Source organism: Larimichthys crocea, chromosome III, assembly GCF_000972845.2.
Source record: "Larimichthys crocea isolate SSNF chromosome III, L_crocea_2.0, whole genome shotgun sequence".
Classification (NCBI taxonomy): Eukaryota; Metazoa; Chordata; class Actinopteri; family Sciaenidae; genus Larimichthys; species Larimichthys crocea.
The window spans coordinates 6,582,873-6,601,205 of record NC_040013.1 but is presented as its reverse complement, the minus strand read 5'-3'; the positions used below and the strand labels follow the sequence as shown (position 1 = coordinate 6,601,205).

The 18,333-nt window shown below is 41.2% G+C and overlaps 1 protein-coding gene across 4 annotated transcripts in view; it reads right to left on the bottom strand.

Annotated features, from left to right (window-relative positions):
* pcxb (pyruvate carboxylase b) overlaps positions 1-13,080 on the bottom strand; it is a 263,642-nt gene extending 250,562 nt beyond the window's left edge. The window contains exons 1-3 of one of the 4 annotated variants that reach the window (XM_010753969.3): positions 12,532-13,080; positions 2,409-2,545; positions 210-303 (exon numbers count right to left, since the gene is read on the bottom strand). In XM_010753969.3, the coding sequence (XP_010752271.2) occupies positions 210-303; positions 2,409-2,544 (230 nt within the window). In that variant the 5' untranslated portion in view covers position 2,545; positions 12,532-13,080. Of the gene's footprint in view, positions 1-209; positions 304-2,408; positions 2,546-3,753; positions 3,867-10,869; positions 10,995-12,531 lie in introns of those variants that run through there. The other 3 variants (XM_010753977.3, XM_019255626.2, XM_019255624.2) reach the window with 3 other exon arrangements.
* Positions 13,081-18,333: the final 5,253 nt, after the last annotated feature.

The following is an 18,333-nucleotide window of genomic DNA, read 5'->3' as shown; positions in this document are numbered from 1 at the left end:
CTACTCAAGGCCAATCGCAAAACACAAGAACTGGCCTAAAGCGCTGGAGAGGAGAAAAAAAGCTCCCAAGCTTTGTTTTATTGCTGTTGGCTCAACTGGTAGCACTTCATGGTCAATACCCAGCAGTTTACTGAAACATCTGTCTGCTACGCTTCCTTTGTTTAAATCTGTGCGGACCCATTCGGCTGTAATATAGCAGAGATTAGTACCTGTGCATCTGTCCAGTGTCCTGCTCGGAGTACACGGCCACGGTTCGAATCCCCAGTTCAGTGCAGGCTCTGAACACACGGATAGCGATCTCGCCTGGAAGAGAAGAGGAAGACGCACAGCCATATTTATCAGCCACGTTGTGTTGGGCTGCATTTCCCCTCACAGTTTCCTTTCTTTCCCTTCCTTCAGAAATGTTGTTCTTCCTCTCCTCCGCTGTTATTCATTATTATTTAAAAGGTGTCCTTATTTTTGAGTTAAGTACATCGCGGGGAGCTTTTAGTTCTCCATTTTTCATAAGCACACATTTTATATGATTTTTATCAACATCCTGTAGCAATGGCTCTATTTTCACGACAAATGCCTCCACTGAGAGAATGAAATAAACTCTGAATTTTTTATGGCAACAAGACACATCTATCTAGCCCGGCAACAAGTCAGCTTTTACTAAAGTCTGAGAACACAGAGTGTGAAATCTCAGCTTTAGACACTGCCTGCCTTTAATCGTGCTGTCAATAGAGCCAAATTCTTGTTTTTCAAGCAACACGCATTTTTGGAGGGAGAAAAAGTTGAGTCACTGAAAACTAGCAAGATGTGTTGTTCGTGCTCGAAGGGGAAGATGGCATACAAATATTCAAGGAGCATTAGAAGAGAAAAATTGAGCAATAAAAGAAAGTGAATTCTGGAGGACAATGGGAACATAAAAAAAACCTAAAAAATATGAGAGAGGACAAAGAAGAGTAGACAAGATGACGTGAAAAGGCAAAGAGAGGAGATGTAGAAATTTTGCAAAGGGAGTGAAAATGAAAGTTTAGAAAACAATGCAAGAAGAGAAAAGACCTGGAGGGAGTTTATTTCAGAATTGAGGTACCAAAAGAAACAGAGTTTGGCAAGTTTGACACAATCACAAATAAGTGACGAGAAAACCAGAAAAGCAGGACCATAGAAAAGAAGCAAGGAACGAAAAAGATGAGAGCGAAATTGAGCAAAGTCACGTGGGACGAAAAGGGAAGAGAGCAAGTGGCTCGGAGGAAAATCACATCTGACATGTGCTGAAAAGGAGAGGGAGCGCAAAGGAGAGGAGGAGAAAGGAAAAGAAGAGAGAAGATCATTGAGAGAGCAGAGAAGCATTGGCAAAGAGGAGATGTGCTTGGTGAAGTGGAATGCGGGCTGATGTGATACGATGGTCCGGTCCCTCTCTTCATCACATACACACACCGAGCACGGCCCGGTGCATTCCAGTGTGATGAATGTGATCTAATGCGGTGTTGATATCACATCACGCCGATGCGAAGGAGAGAGACTGACGAAAAGCCCTGGCATGTGTGTGTGAGTGTGTACGCGTGGCAGAGACCACAATCAATGTGAATTAAAGTGATGGATTAAAGCAGTTAAATGGGGTCTTTATGGAGGGTGGACATGAATGTATATATGCATATGCTGAACGCGGACTGCAGCAGACGGCCTAGAGAGTACCACGTGTGACTAGAATTGGAAATGTATTAGAAAACCTGACGCACCGATCAATCTGACATTATGAAACACTGAACCGTTATATTCAGCCGCAGGAATGAATATAACGGGAGGCTCTAAAAAAGCAATTAGGAAAAAAAAAAGCGCAGACACATTTATTTGTCACTCAAATCCCGCACGTCACCTGACAGTAAATGCAAATGCTGTGCAGGGACTGTGCAATTAGACTAACGGGAGGGGGTCCGGTGATTACAAGTATTACCAGAGCACGTCAGTGATGTTTACGACGCGTGTAACGGCCATGCTGGTGACTGCTCAGTGTTTGGAAAACTCTGGGCTTCTCTATAATTACTGTACAGTATAAAATGTATACTTCCTGGTGTATAGTGAGAACTGTGGCTGCAGTTCCACCTCTGTTTCTCATATTTTAAGAAGTTCAGTGCTTTTGGATTAAAGCAAACAAAGCTAGCTTATACAGCCGCCCACATACAATGTGTGCTCAAATAGAAGCATGAGCCAAGGCAAACTAAATGTTGGCTATTAAATATTAAGAGTTCTTTTGCCTGGGGAAGATTGGAAATGTCCTTTTTTTCTTTTTTTTTTAAACACAGTTTCTACATTATAAATGAAACAGCATTAAACTGTATTTAATTAAAACACTGCTATCTAAATTGTCTTCTTCAGTGGTGGATTTAGCACAGTTAGGATGTGTATGGGTGGGTTCTCACCTCTATTGGCCACCATGACTTTCTTGATTGGTCGATACTCGCTCTTCGGGGCAGAGTGGGCGAAGCGGGCGAGGACACATGCTCTCCTCACAGCCAACAGGCCGAGGCCTCCTTGGACCACAGCGTACCTCAACATCCTGAGAGAGAGAAAGAGAGAGAAGATGGTTAACCGACAATGTCTCTGTGCACTTAATGTGTAACCTAACAACAACAACAGCGAGTGAAGGGAAGAGGCGACAGAGCGATCAGGAAGATCATTTAATCTACAAAGAAAACAAATGTCAGATCCAAAACCAACAAATCAGACTTTCTTAGAACATCTATTTTGTAACCGTTTGCTTAGTTTAGATATTCAGGCGGAAAATAAAGCTGTAAGAAAACAGATAAGAGGCGGATGATGCTTTAAAAACGATTAAAACAAGTGCACGAGGTTAAATCCTCCAAACCGAGGGGCACTATTAAGTTGTTGCCCAGGGTTGTATGTGCCTTTCAACTTGTGGTATTTCTCAGAACATTTTAATCATGCTGCACTGATATTTAGCAGAAAATATTACGGCAGTACTGAAGAAGTACTGCTCATAATGATAGCTGGGACTACAAGATGTTACCCTGCTTTAGTTTTCTCTATTACAATATGATTTAAGTTAAAATATTGAGCATCAGTCTTTGGTAAGATTCTGAGAAGATGGTAATCAATTTTCATTTTCATGATAAAGGGGATTTTATTCATAAATACGCAGCACGGCTTGTCTATGAATACAAAAACACACTTAATATGCTCGAGGACTCTGATATATTGAGTGTATGGATCTAATACATGCTGGGAGGAAGGAGCACTGAACTTCTTCCAACAGTGAGGTCTTAAGATTTCCATAAAAGGAAGGCGCAAAGCCGGGCCAGCCAATCAGCTGCTGCTGCTCTTCTGACAAGCCGCCAATCGGCTGCAGGTGTGTCTAATTAAAGACAACGAGTTTCTGGTGTGCTCCTGGTGTCTTTCCCCTCAAATTAAAAAAAAAGACAAAAATTATCTTATTCCAAATCATACAAGCTATGACTGAACCGCACAAACTGCTCCCTTTCTGGGAAGGACATAAACTTGTTGATGTTTTCTCAAATGCAAAAAACTATTTAGTCCAGAGGCAGAGCAAATAGACTACAACTCAACACAAACAATTCAATACAGCTAACAGTGACATTATGGTTTTATGGCTCCATGGACAGTCAATAAACCCCTAAACACTACAATTACATAGAGTAAAGCACCCTGTTAACACACATACACAGACCTACAACCACATATCAAATACATGCATGCATTAAAAAGGTGGAAAAAGTCGACAGCTACCTGAACAAGATGCTAAGTGACTCAGTGCACCTGAGACTGCAGGGGAGGAGGCTTCTTCTTCTGGTCTGACTACAAGGATACACCTCACTGACAGTCCTTTGCTGCCACCCTGTGGTGATACAACGGCAATGCAGCCGGTGGAGACTAATCTGATTCAAGTGGCACCATTTCTAGGAATGTTGTAAATAATAAACTAAACCAAATAACAATAAAGATGTGTTAAACATTAAGCTTTTCATATTAACACTGAAATAAACCGCCCATTACTTTGAGCCAAGCAAAGGTTCATCATGCACAATCGCTTCCTGTCTGTTGCACATGAATTAAAACTCATGTCCTATATGGATTTAAGAATTACATGTTCAGAGCAGTCATAATACCCAACCACTACGATGACACGGATGGTGACAGCAAAGCCGAATTCACCTTGCGACGTGGATCGTCTAATCTAAACTTGTATGGTGACAGGCAGAGAAACACGGCAGATAAATCTTATATCTAGTTTGAATTAAACATAAACAAATCAAATGAACTTGTTTATAAACCCCCCAAAAAACAATGTGTCTGGTAGGCGGGAAGAATGTGACCCTAACCCTAACCTCTAACCCCAAACCCCAGACTGCTGATAGATTAGGTCATGCAGATCAGATAACAAAGAAACAGAGAAATACTCTTTGACCTTAAATCTTCTCTCCTCTCCAGTGAGAACATTTTTAACTCTACACCGATGATGTTCAACATGAACATGTTTGAGTAATTATCTTGATAAATGGCCGACTGAATGAAGAGTTGCTTTCAGACTGTCACTGAATGCCTTGAGACTATCTGCAGACTGTATGCGGTGGAAGCTCAGGCTGAAACAGTATACTGGATTCACACAAAAGAAACGGCGTCACTCTACGAGACGTATACAGTTTCCTAAGGCCTGAATACACCAGGGAGGCGTGGCAGACCAGAGAGGAACAAACAGGACAAATGAACCAGGCGGACGAGCAGGAACACGTCAAATATTATCTGTCCTGCTTTAACCTTACCTCTCCAATGTAGCTGAGTTACAAAACACCGCCTTAAAGCCCCAATAAAGACAACAATTTAACTTTATTTTACAACAAGATAGCGTCCTATGACAAGATAAATAGTGTAATGATATGACAGAATTGTGAACAGCTCCTGTATGTGTGTCAAATAGAAGTAATATTATTTAAAGGAGATATAATTATTAGAATAATAAATTCATTTATTTGCATCCATAAATAACTTGTACAGAAGATATAAAATATATTACAGTAGTTTATGATGGTTAATCTGAGCTGTGGTCTGTTATCTAAAATGCTCTTTCATCTGCCAAAAGCTGGAAATCTACCAGACACTGTGACCTGCGGTGGGAAGACACTTCCTGACCTAATATATAGCACAGGGATGATTCTCCACCCACACGCTGCACAAGTTGTAAATTCTCGTTGTAAACAGCCGATATGCAACGGCTGAAAACGCTGCCATTCATTCAAGAGTTTTGCAATGTAACTCGCTATCCCTTTCCTTCCTTTCTTTCTTCCCGTCTCCCTGCACCAACGGACGGAAGGAACAATAAAACGACTCCCTTTGCCAAAACGCAACGAGGCAAACTCAAGGATAATTCGTGGTATGAAAGGAATGTCAAACAGTGGGGATACTCAAGCTGTGGCAGAACAACTTGAGGGTAATTTTGGTTTCACACCTCAACATCATATTGCTGGTTCGCCTGCTTTTCTGGCTCTTGTGAATGTCCGAATAGATGTAGGGCAATATGAAAAGAAGGGAATTATGATTTCATCATTTTCTGATGCTAACCTAACCCCAAGGTCCTGACCGCTGACAGTTTCACACCTTCACAAGCAGCATCTGAAAATAAAACGTTTGATTTTCACACTGAAAATGTTAAATAAAGCAGGTGAACACTGAACCAACAATAACAACAAACACACTTACAACCATCTTGGCCTTCACACTATGGCTCGTTTTAGCACGTGGGTACTCACAGAGGAAAATATTTGTCCGTTCTGGTGCATGACTCATAGTTTAACAAAAACCACAGAGGAAGTACTGACTTGTAAACCACTTGAAAATGTGAAGAACACTTAAGAAATATTTTTGTTTGAGGTACTAGCAAGTGTTTGTGTAAGCATCAAATGTTTCTGCTTACCACTGACTGATAGGATTTAAAATAAAGAATAAGATCAATTGAAATTTGCAGAACGGGGAACTAAGCCGCGGCAGGAAAGTCTAACGTAAATGCAAATTCCACCCACAGTTCAGTACTCATGCCCTGAGATGATGAAGTCACAATCCACATCTTGTGTTTCTACTGCACATGATCAAGTCACAACTATATCAAACATAAAAATGCAATCAAACTTTACTTGGATTCCATGTGGCTCCGACCAATAAAGCAGGAACTAATCATGCACAACATACAGTCATCAGCAAAGAATAGCACTGATAGTAAAGGCTGCCATCAACATCCCAATATATTACCCACTTTAGTGACTGCAACCCCACCTACAGTAGCTTCATCCTGTAGTGCCAAGTAGATGCAACTTGATCAATCAATGTGTTTTAATCTCGATAGGCTATCTGATCAGACTGATCAGTTTACAGCTCTGAGCTGCTGTTACGAGTTATGTCAATTATTAACCGATATATCTCGGCTCAAACTTTATCTGACACAAGCACAGCCCACCTCAGCACACAGCAACAAACACCTTATGATGTAAACCCGCACTGATACAAAACCACACAAAGGGAGCCTTATCAGAAAGGTTTTAAAAAGGTGATACATGGATCGTAAATATGTTGAGTGTGTTTTTAAAAAGGGGGGAAACAGGGGCGCAAGTTGCTTTCTTCAACAGTCCAAGTCAATAAATAACTTTTCTTGTTTTCCCACCCAACACACAAACACACAACTCTCTTTCAGATGAGATTACCAGGATTATACTGGGATCAGTTTTGACCAGTGGCTTAAACTAAGTCAGATCAATGCTCATGTGATGCTGGTGTTAGAACACATAAAATCAAACTGTATCGACAGACATATTTTAAGAGCTTGTCAGTGAATAAATGTCACAGGCTAGTGAGGTTCCCATGCTCATGCCCACCACCATTATTCATGCAGGGTCCTGCTCATTTTGGTATAATCAGGAATGCTTATTATATATTCCCATTTTTAAGTGAATTTATTTTACTATAAATTTGGAAAGGCATCACAATTGTAATGATCCGTTTTACCATAGATTAGAACTAGTACTGCTTGAAGAAACAGAATCATCAACAATGATCCTAAGCATTAATATTTATTTGATATGTAAAAAGACAAACTCTTTGTGACCGACCTTTCAGTAGGTCCCTGCTGTGGCACAGGAATGTAACCTTTGCTTTTAACTGTGTCTGGGGGGGAGTGGGATCGTCTTCTTGTTTCACATATGAACAATCCATCCTGTGTCAAATCAGCCCATTCAATCTGTAACTGACTTCAGCTTCACGTGATACCACGAGATACTAAAATATCTTTTTCGAAAGAGTTATGACGCTGTGGTCGCGGAGAGAGCCACAGCTCCTTCTGCTTCCCAGGCAAGAGATGAAAATTCAAAGCAGGGGGACAGAAATCTGTCTTAAGTTTTTCAGCAAGAACACAAGAACCAGCTGCAGAACCCTCAATGCTGGAAACTTTTTAGGTATGAATACCATGTAATACAGAAGATTCACAGATCGATTGAGACATGAAGCAGTGAGAAAGTGGAAATGAATCATAAAACACATATTGACACAAGTTTGCCTCCAGGAATGAATAGGTCCATCTCCGGCCACTAATGTCGATGCTTTCCGTCTGTCCAGGCTGAAACAGTTCAATAAGACATTACTGTACAGCCGCAGTCCTGAATGCTAACATCAGTTTCAAAACGGCTGCAACACAAAACACACTGAATTAAATTATAGCTGGAAACCCAAAATGGAGTGTAGATGTTTTCAAGCCAAATGTACTCCATGACCCCAACCCCCTCCTCACTCACTCTCTCTATCTGTCTGTTGTACTGTGTCTAAGCCTCGACAGGGGCGCAAACAAACAGGAGCGCACAGCAAAGTTTCTCAATAACCAATAACTTTTCTCAGCCATGTGTCTGACGGCACAGCTACCTCATGACAAACATGCACGCACGCATCAGACGCTCTGCACTTAAAAGTCACTGGCTACTGAGCGCGTGTTCGGCAGCCTGAAAAGGACAGCGGTGATTTCTGGTTCATACATTAACTTCGTCAAGATCAAAGTTCTGTTCTGTTTTGACGCACATGGCCTGTGATGTTGTGACACACAAACACACATAATGACCATTAACTTTGCCCTAATTCGCTGATTGTGGGGCGAGTACACAGACGTGGTTATCTGCCGAGCATTTTGCAATAACAGTCTGGTCTGCCTGCCTCAGAAATCTCTGAATAGGGAAAATCTCTCATGTAATGTAAGCTATATAATCTTTAAGACTAACTCTATTACTAAAGGAGAGTATAAGTTCTTTGGTGACCTTAACCGTGTCTAACTGAGCATTTCAGTGGGCTAGGAGAGAAAATATATCATGATAAAGAAAAATTGCTTCATGCAAGACACCAAAAATATATAATTCTAATAAAAAGCCTTAAAATATACAACATAAAACATACAATTTACGTGTAAAAAGCCAAGCGCATGATATTATTGAGAAAAATGTGTGCAACATTTAATGAAATTGGGCTATACTTAATTTCTTGTGCTGTTCAGCCTGGTTTATTTTGTAGCTTTCAGCAACCTCAGATCTTAAATTGAACTTCTTCATTCTGCTCTGTGAGTTTAAACAACATTTTGGAGCATGATGTGTCTGTAATGATGAGGTTAGTCCATTAAAGCTCTTTGGCTTACTACTGTAGAGAAAAAGAGTTATAGTTATACATAGTTTCAAGTGTTACAACTTTTATGACAAGGCATGATAGGCCGATAGATAAATGAGGCTAGACTAAAGGAATCTTGCTATACAAAAATCCAATCCAGGTTGCTGCTTTCCCCACCCACAAACACCGTTCTCAGCTTGAATCATGACACAACTCGAACCTGAACATGTTGAAACAGAAGAGAACACAAAGACACCGACTCACGCAAACTCATATACACACATCATTAGAGGTGGAGGGAGAGTGAACAACAAAGAAAGGAAAATGGATGTGCATTCATCCAAACTCCCTTCCTTCCTCCCTTCCTTCCACCTCAGTAGTCTCCTCTGTCCTACCTGCTTCTGACCTGATAGGTAGAATAGATGACCTTGTGTGCACAAATAGATCAGGGCTCTTCAAAACACAAGAACATAAAAATACCTTCTTTTTTTTTTATTACTACTGAATCTGAACATAAAGCAAACAGGAAGTTGTAATGTAATGGTAACGACAAAGGCTCATTTCCCCATTCAACATAAGTCACAGCATCTCCAAGACAATCCGTGCAATCACAGACTCATCATCCTCCCACAGAAACCAGAAATAACATATAGGTTCCAAGAAAGTCACAATTAAGGATGAGGTAATAAAAAATAAAAAAAAGATTCCCGTTATCAACAACAGCACATGATCACGCAGCGGGAACAAGGTTACCGAGGCCGACTCTGTTTGTGTAGACAAAGCAAATGACTGTGACTGGACTAAGAAGTGGGTAGTGAGCGGCATAAAGGTTAGAATATTGAACTTGAGAGAAGGTGGATCAGGGGATCGAATTCACAAGCCGAGGAGACGTGAACAAGAAACACTCTTACACTTGTAACAGTATGAAAAGGGACAATTTGTGCTACGTTGACTGCAAAGGAAGATGCTGTATTTCGCTCTTGACTTTCACTGTCACGCATCTTTACCAGCTGTGTCAACAAGATGCCCCAGCCACCTGCTGCTGCTTTAGGATAGAATATATGTTGGAAAAACACCAGATATCTTACATAATTCTTTAATAATAAATGCACCTAGGCTTCGTTTTCACATTTTTTACAGGACTGCACCATTTCAGAGAGGCCAGGAAATTATTTCAGCCGTTATCTTTCCTTGCTCTATCGCTATCAAGGACATGGACATCCTTTCTGCGTTTTCAATATATACACACCGAGGTTCTCTTCTAAAGAAAAATCTTCATATTTTGTGTCCGTTTCTCACAGGGGCGACAACAAAAAGAACAAAGTCTCAAAGAACATGCTGACCAAAGAGCTGTGGAGGACAGGGGTGAGAGAGGAATGTGCCCTAAAACCCTGACCATGGCCTGCAGGCTATAAACCTGCAGACTGCTAACAAAACCTTACTCCCTGTAAAAAAATTTAAAAAAGGAAGGCTTAGAGGGCTGCACCCACATAAGAAATAGTTTGCTCTGTTTGTAACTACAGATTACCAACTTGTGTAGTTAGCGTGAGGGGCTGCTGAGAGCGTCAAAGCTTTACGTGCGAGATGGTGTTACCCCTTCGCAAGACCCTCACTGACCTCACTGAACCCGTCGAGGGATGAAGAAGCTTCCAGACGCTGCTGACGCTTAACATTCACATAGGGTTTCATGAGTCTGCTGAACAGCTGCTAATCACAGTTGGATCAGTCCGTCATACACTGTAACTACCGCGTTGAGTCAACGTTACATGAGTCAGTGCTTTGAGAAACTGAAGTTGCACCTCCATGAACTGTTCAAACGGGACAGGACGGGACATGAGACAGAGACGGTCAGCTGTAAACCAATGGAATATCAGTGCAGGAAGAAATTAATATTTAAAAAGTCCAATTGTGTAACTTTTCTACCATTAAATAACAGATCTAAAATCATTTCCATCCGTCCATTGGCTGTGGTCAACTCACTAGTTTTTGGATCATAAGTAACATAATCATAACAAATACACATGTGCAACTGTCCATATTTATGACAGTGGTATTGCACTCTGAAACTGGACGCACCCACACATCTACGTAATGTCACTTTAAGCAAAATATGACATCAGACATTTTATTTATTCTTAAAACTTAGAATAGACTGGCTGTCCTTCACCCTACGCACACCGGTGCGACAAAATAAACAAAAATAATCTTTACGTCACCTACTTGAGATGGTAATTTGTCGAATCAGAGCATCAGAGACACTGCTTGTTTATTCCTGCCACCGGTAGCCTCTCTCTTTGTTTGCTCCTAGTCTGACAGACTGCGCTTCAACTCCCACACATCTATCAAAGCGATCTGCCGGATCCTGCTAGTTCAGTAAGAAAGTCCAGTGTTTCCCAAGAAGTATAAATAATTCTATTTCATCACAAGACCAACAACCGGTTAGGACTCAAATTACCTGGCAGCAACGAAGCACCAAAAAATGTGGAGGAAGTCTGCACCAACACACAAATGCACTCTTTTTGTGTTGTCATTGCACAACACGATTGTCCACTTTGAGGAAAGGTATGTTACCGTAAGCATGAAATGATAACTTCTTGGAAACAATGCAAATGTGTACATCCCAAACTAGTTTAGGAGTTAGATACATGTGTTTTTAAGCGCAGACATAAGAGGCCAAGCATTTGCTGCGGCACACAAAATGTTCCCTCTGCACTCCTCGCCAACATCTTGATTTAATTTATCAATTTATCAATAATTTATGCAAACTGATTTGGAAACATTTCGGGGAAATACGATTTTAAAAGGCTTGCTTACAAGAATATCATCATGTCACGTAAGGCTTGCTTTTAGAAATATAATATCCCCGAGCTCTCTGCATCCTACCAGATAAAAGTCTGGACTTAAGTGTCAGTGCAGCACAGTGAAAGAAGAAATACTGTCGACTGATAAAGTTCCATGTCTACATGTCTGAAAGCAATCACAACAAGACATTCGTCAACATTAAGGCGACAAGCGACAGCAGCAAGGTGAATGAATGAGCGAATAGCACGTGAATCAATCACACAAGGAAACCGCAGTCACTTTAAAGGAGGTCCAAGACAAACAGCAGACTAGGTGCATGTCTCTGATCACACCGCCACTGCTTAGAGGATTCACTGCAAGTTCTTTTTGACTTATGTGAAGACGTCCTCTGTGTGATCACTGCGCAGCTCCCACTGGGCCTCCCACTCCCCCCTTGAGCTCTGGGATGGGACAGCTGTTTCTGCATGTATCACTGTTTGAAGCAGAGTAAAAAGGTTGTCGTGAGGATGAACAAACCCGTGCAGCAACGGACACACACATGGACGGGTTCAAAGGTGAAACAGCAAGGATCAGACAGACGAATCGGGTCACTGCATTGACACACACACACACTTTTACAAGCTTTTTCCATGTGCAGCTTACAGGAGAAAAGCATGTTATGCAATGTACAAGTAAACAAGTATTCCATAAGATATGCACTAGACAAAGCCAGCTTTAGTATTTTATTTAAGTAACACTGAGAAACCTGTGGCTACAGCAGCCATTGCTGCATGTCCTGTCACGACGCCAGCTCATAGCAGTAGAAAACTCCCAGCCCTGTGACTAACACTTTTGGTAGCTACTCCCATGAGAGGTGCACATATTCAGTGTTTACTTTACGAACAAGTTTTCAAAGCACAGGGGGTTTAAGTTCAGGTACACACACACACACACACACAAGTTGTAAACAGATCAGCTATGACAGTTGTGCACTTGCAACATGTGTTACCACGTCGACACAGAGCAAGTTAAGGTGACACATACACACTCAATGACATCCATTCATACACACACACACACACGTTGTCCATCAGTACTCACTTGCTGGTGCTCTGCCGGTGTCAGCAATAAGCTGAATCCGCTTGTCAAGTAACCGGACACCGAGTGTAAACAGTCGACTATCAAGAGTGTGTTTATGTGTGTGTGTGTGTGTGTGTGTGTGTGCTTTGCTAATCACAGTCACACTGCTGCTCGAGGAAGAAGAAGAAGAAGATATGCAGGGTATTTATGTGTGTATGTATGCATGCGCACACACACACATATACATACACACGCTGAGAATCACGCGCGCACACACAAGTACACACGGAGTGACTTCGGGACGGCGGAGCGCGTGCCTCAAAGCGTCGACACGCGCGCTGTCACACACACACACACACACACACACTCAGCAGCAGACACACACTGGCTCAGTCTCTCATGTGTAGTAAAGGCGCTGGGGCTCTGTAGCTCGTTGCTAACTGTCTACTAGCGCTAACTTAGCTATAGCAGCTGGCACCGTTCGTCTCCGTGTGGCGGATATAGAGAAGTCTGCTACTGCGCCTGCTTCCTACCCGGGTTAATCTCTCTCTCTCTCTCTCTCTCTCTCTCTCTCTCTCTATAAGCTTTCATCCCTCTCTTTGACATGACGCAATCGTCCACGCCCCCCTCCCTCCGCTCGCAACCAATGGCAGGAGAGGACATGACAGCACGCGGCGAGCGGCACCATTTAAAGAGCTCGAGACCAAGGAAGCCACTCAATATATATATATATTATATAACATATATAACATAATAGGACTCCAAGCTATGAAGGTCAAAACTATGAAGAGTACAAGACCAGGACCCTGAAACCAAAGCTGCCAAGTGCAATCATAAATTTTGTATATTTACACCTGTGCCTTTTTTATTACTGACATGTCAAGATGCCTCCCGAGAACAAGTGGCACGGTGGTGTTGTTGCACATTGCAACCAGATGAATACTCTCCCTCACCTCTGTGGATCAGGAGGTCACCCACTGATCAGATGATTGGCGGTTTGATCCTCCAGTCTTCATGTTGTAGTGTCCTTGGCTAAGATACCGAACCCCCAAATCACTGAACACACCATTGGTGTGTGAATGTGTAAGAATCGCTTGCATGGCAGCCTGTGTGTGAATGTGTGTGAATGGTGAATAAAATATGTAGTGTAAAATCACTTTGAGTGGTCAAGAGATTAGAAAGGCGCTATAGAAGTACAGACTATTTACCATTAAAAGCAAAAGTCCATATCTAGATCAGTGTTTGGTTTGTCTGTTCTGGGCTACCGTACAAACATGGTGGTTCAACATGGCGGACTCCGTGGAAGAGGACCCGCTCTCGCTGTAGAGATAAAGGGCTCGCTTTAAAACAACAAAAACACAATGATTCTTATTTTCAGGTGATTATACACTAATGAAAACATACTAGTGAATATTGTATTCCATTCCGGCCAATAAATACTCCTAAATATTGCACACTGGACTATTAACTGGATAAACTGCTATAATTAAAAATTATTTATTTTTTATACTGAAAACAGAAATTTTTACTGTTTTTTTTTTCTTTATATTTTTCAGATACACAAATAGAAAATAACCACAATAAAACATAATTATTACTGAATTAATCCATACACTTCCACGAAACATTTCTAGTACTTTAAACATTTATCAAATAAAATAGGCCTAAGAAACTCTATTAAAGGTTTCTACACATTTTCAAATTCTGCAGCCTTTCCCCTGGTTATATACATCAATCTCTCCAATACAATACAAGATGCCATCTTCTTTATCCATACATGTATTGAGGGTACATCCATTTTCCTCCAAAAAAGTGATCATGTTTATGGCATGCAATAGTAAATATTGGTCTTGTGTTTAGGTGGCCAACTGAAGACTTGCATTGTTTTTTTGTTTGCCATGTGTAAATAGACAACTGTTACCTATTTCACTATACTGACTTAAAAGGCGTGTAAACATTTTTTTAACAGCTTCCACTGCCCCCGAGCCAAATGTCAGCTTTAAGTCAATTCTCCCTCAGACCTTTGTCTTGACTAGCCCTGTAGTTTGCACAAACCTGTACAGCTCGCTCTGAGAAACTTTCAAGGAAATAAAGAAAAAGTTTTTGTTCCCTTTCTCTCACTTTGAAACGTGCTATTGATGTTGTCTTTTTGCCATGCAATTTCATGTAAAATTACTTTCAAATAGGTTCATAAAACCTGATTTGTTCTCTTTTAACTTTAACACAAAAGGAAGGAGAGAGGGAGAGCAAACAGGTTTGGACTGCTACTGAACGTTATGGTGCACAGAATAAAAGAGAAAGAAATCAGGAAACAGCTGAAAAGGACAGGATTTGATTACAGGTTCTTAAAATGGGTCTTTGTAGTCCTGCTTTGTAAAGTGAACAATGGAGCACTATGCTTTTATGTCAAGAACCGCGCAACACACACTGTGAGAGCACGGCATTTGAACAATTCATTCATTATCTGTTCATTCTCACTCCTAACCTGTAAATGCCTAGCACTTGATCCTGCCCTAATTATTATTAACCCTAATTATTATTGTGAGATTACAACAATGATCATCCTTAATTTGCTGGATTTCTTTACACCTATCCACGTTTGCATTGTAGTGATGCAGGGATAGAAGTTCAGTAACACACACACAGGTTCTCTCATGCGTGATTGTTTCTCAACCCTTGTGTGTCCTCTTATCGCTTCCAGATAACAGAGTCTGTGTCAATGACATTCCCGAGAGGACGCATTCAAAATCAACCAGCAGGGGCAGAAATTAATGATGTATCTATACGACTTAGTCAATAAGAAACAATAAACAGAGACATAAACCTAATCTTTTGGTCAGTTTTTTCTGACTACCTTACACTCAATCTCTCACTGAACTTTAATCATACCGCTCTTTCTGCTTACACTCACCTCCTCTCTGTCTGACTCTCATACACTCTCTTAAAGGTTCTGATTAATACCATCCTCTCATAGTTTCTCTTGAAGCAAAGAGAGTCATCTCAGACATGCCAAGTGGGCCAACCACAAGCATACCAAAGTGTTGCATCACCTGAGCCGCTGTCTCTAAGCCACATTGGGGTGAGCTGAAAGAATTTTTATGTGGCTCCTTACCTGTAGAACAGACTCTCAATATTAACTCTGATGTCATTCTGTCTACTTAAAAGAGTGCACAAACATCAGACTGTGTTTGGCTGGGGTCAATATTTATTATCCAAGTGACCTTTCACCCTCCTTGGGGCTAGTAGCACAGTGCACACCTATAACACTGATCTGTAGTGTGCCTGTTTCAGGATGAAAAATACTTCATGTTTGCTGTGATTAAAGAAAGCTGCAATCTTAAAGCAAGACGCAATGATAAAATGTTTATCAGTGCCTCATCTGGTATGTAAATAAGTAAGCTGAGAATAACTCTATAGAGGCTATAGATGCAGGATTATTACCAACCTATCCACCACATGATATCAGGTGTCAGCAGCAGAGATAGTGAATACAATGTTAAAGTTCCATTTTTTTTTCCCATAATAGTACAATGGCTGCCAACTTTTACATAACAGAGCCCAACCTCCCAACTGTGTCAATGACAACAGGTCCAACCTCCATGTACGGTATCTCACAAGTGATAAAACCTTGAGATTTAATCATCCGTTCACGTATATACACTTGTTTGTGCAAGAAGGGGAAAAGAGTTCTCCCAGCTTCAGACTTTCTTTTTCAGGAGACGGGGAAGTATGTTTGCTTTACCAAGTGCTATGAAATAAAATAAAAAAGGGGTCAGTGTGGCAGGTGTCACCGTCATTTCATTTCACTTTGAATAGCTTTGTTTCTTTCTTTTTATTTCCACAAGTTCAGCAATTCTTTTTCATTGTCCCTAAATGACAGCTAGTTTGCATAGTATCACTGCTCAGTGAGATAAAGACAAAACAGTTGCTCCCAGCCTCTTATGTTGCATGGGCATATTGTACAAGCAGTGTTGCATTAATAGCAATATCGTGCTATTATTGCTTCAAAAATGTGTTGAATCTGCAGGATGTGCAGACCACATATCTACGTTAATATCCTTTATCGTTATTCTTACTTCATCTTTGGACTTCTGTGGTTATTTCTGACGCCGTCATTGTCAACATGTCAAGACGCTTTTATTCTTACTCATTACACACTTGTCACAACAGTCTTTTTGTTTACTGGCAAGTGGGGATGGGTTGTGGTGGGAGTGTGAGCTCGGTCAACTGGCAAAGAGCTGCTCACCATGAATGGGTGAATGGTTAGTGCTCAGTAACTTCTCTGTATATTCTCTCCCCATTCCCCCCACCCTTCTCTCACCCCATTGGTCTGGTCTCCCTCTCCTCCTTTATCTGCATGCTTGTGCCAACAAAATGGCCCAGCACGACCCAACCGCTGCTGGTTACCACTAGCCCAACTTTCCCAATTAGAGTACGTGAACAAAATCTCCAACCACACACCAGCCATTATAATGCTTATCAGAGTTCTGGGGAAACTATTTATATAGAGCGATATGGCCCCAAGAGCAAGAAAAGAGGGCAAATCTAACAACTGCCAGAGCACATTTGTTAACTAGAAACAGCTCCTACCCTGATACCCTGATTACAGAAGTGGAAGGTAGAATGAAATGAACGAGAGAGGCGGACAAACTGCTGGACGTTTGTCATGGGGAGGAGCCTCTACAGAGGTGAACATGTGATGTCCACAAATACAGAGGCATGGAATCAAAGTTCAATCCATGCACACGCAGACTTGTGGATGTTTTCTTTAACAAGGAGACGTGGAAGGACGTATATAGCCCATTATATAGACTAAACACACACCCATACAAACACTGTTATCGCTGTCAAAGTGGCAGTAACACTCATGAAGATATGAGAGCAAAGAATACTCACCGCCTTGAGAAATGGGCCTCAGAGATAAGTATTAACTGCTCTAATCAGGAGAGGTGAGTCGCAATTAAACATCAAGACAGAGAAGAGACAACGTACCCTCTGCAATCAGTATGAAAATCAACTTGGAGATACTTTAATAGCTCATTTATGGATTGTGCATTGTGCATGTGAACGTTGGTCTCTGTTTTTTCTCATTACAAATCATCCTTAATGTGTTTATTTGCTTCATTTTATAGTCCAATCTGATGCTACGCGCTACCCACACACACGTTCGCAATGCCTCTTTCCGGGCATCTTTCAGCACAAAGTCACAAAAACACACACACTCACACACACACACACACACACACACATAATCACTGTAGTTAACCATCAACAGGTCAATTCTGGGCACGAGTACTCAGACAGCTGTAAGAGACGAGATGGTCTACCAAGGTCAATATTAGCCCATTATGGCGTTATATCAAAACCTTTCAACAAGCTGAGTGTAGGTGTCTTTGTGGGTATGTGTGTATTTTCTCTCTCCCTCTCTTTTTCTATGTTTGTGAGGACCAATCTGAGTTTTAGACTTTAAGACATTTTTGGAAAGTGAGGACAGTTTGTCCTGTCCTCGTTTCACCAACGTGCTATGTGAGAGTTAAAGGTATAGTTTGATATTTTGGAAAATAGGAATTTTCTTTGAAAGGAAGAAGATCAATCTCACTTTCATGTTTGTTTGTTAAATATGAGGAAGACAGTTGGATTAATACAAAAGCAGGAAAAAGGGGAAACAGTTCAGCTCAGCTCTATCCAAAGGTAAAACGTCAACAGCGATGACGTCAGTGACAACCAGCACCTCTAAAACTCACAAACTGATATGTTTTACCTGTCTGTTTAATCCATGCAAACACAAAGCAGTGTCAGAAACGTTCCAAACAACCTCAGGGT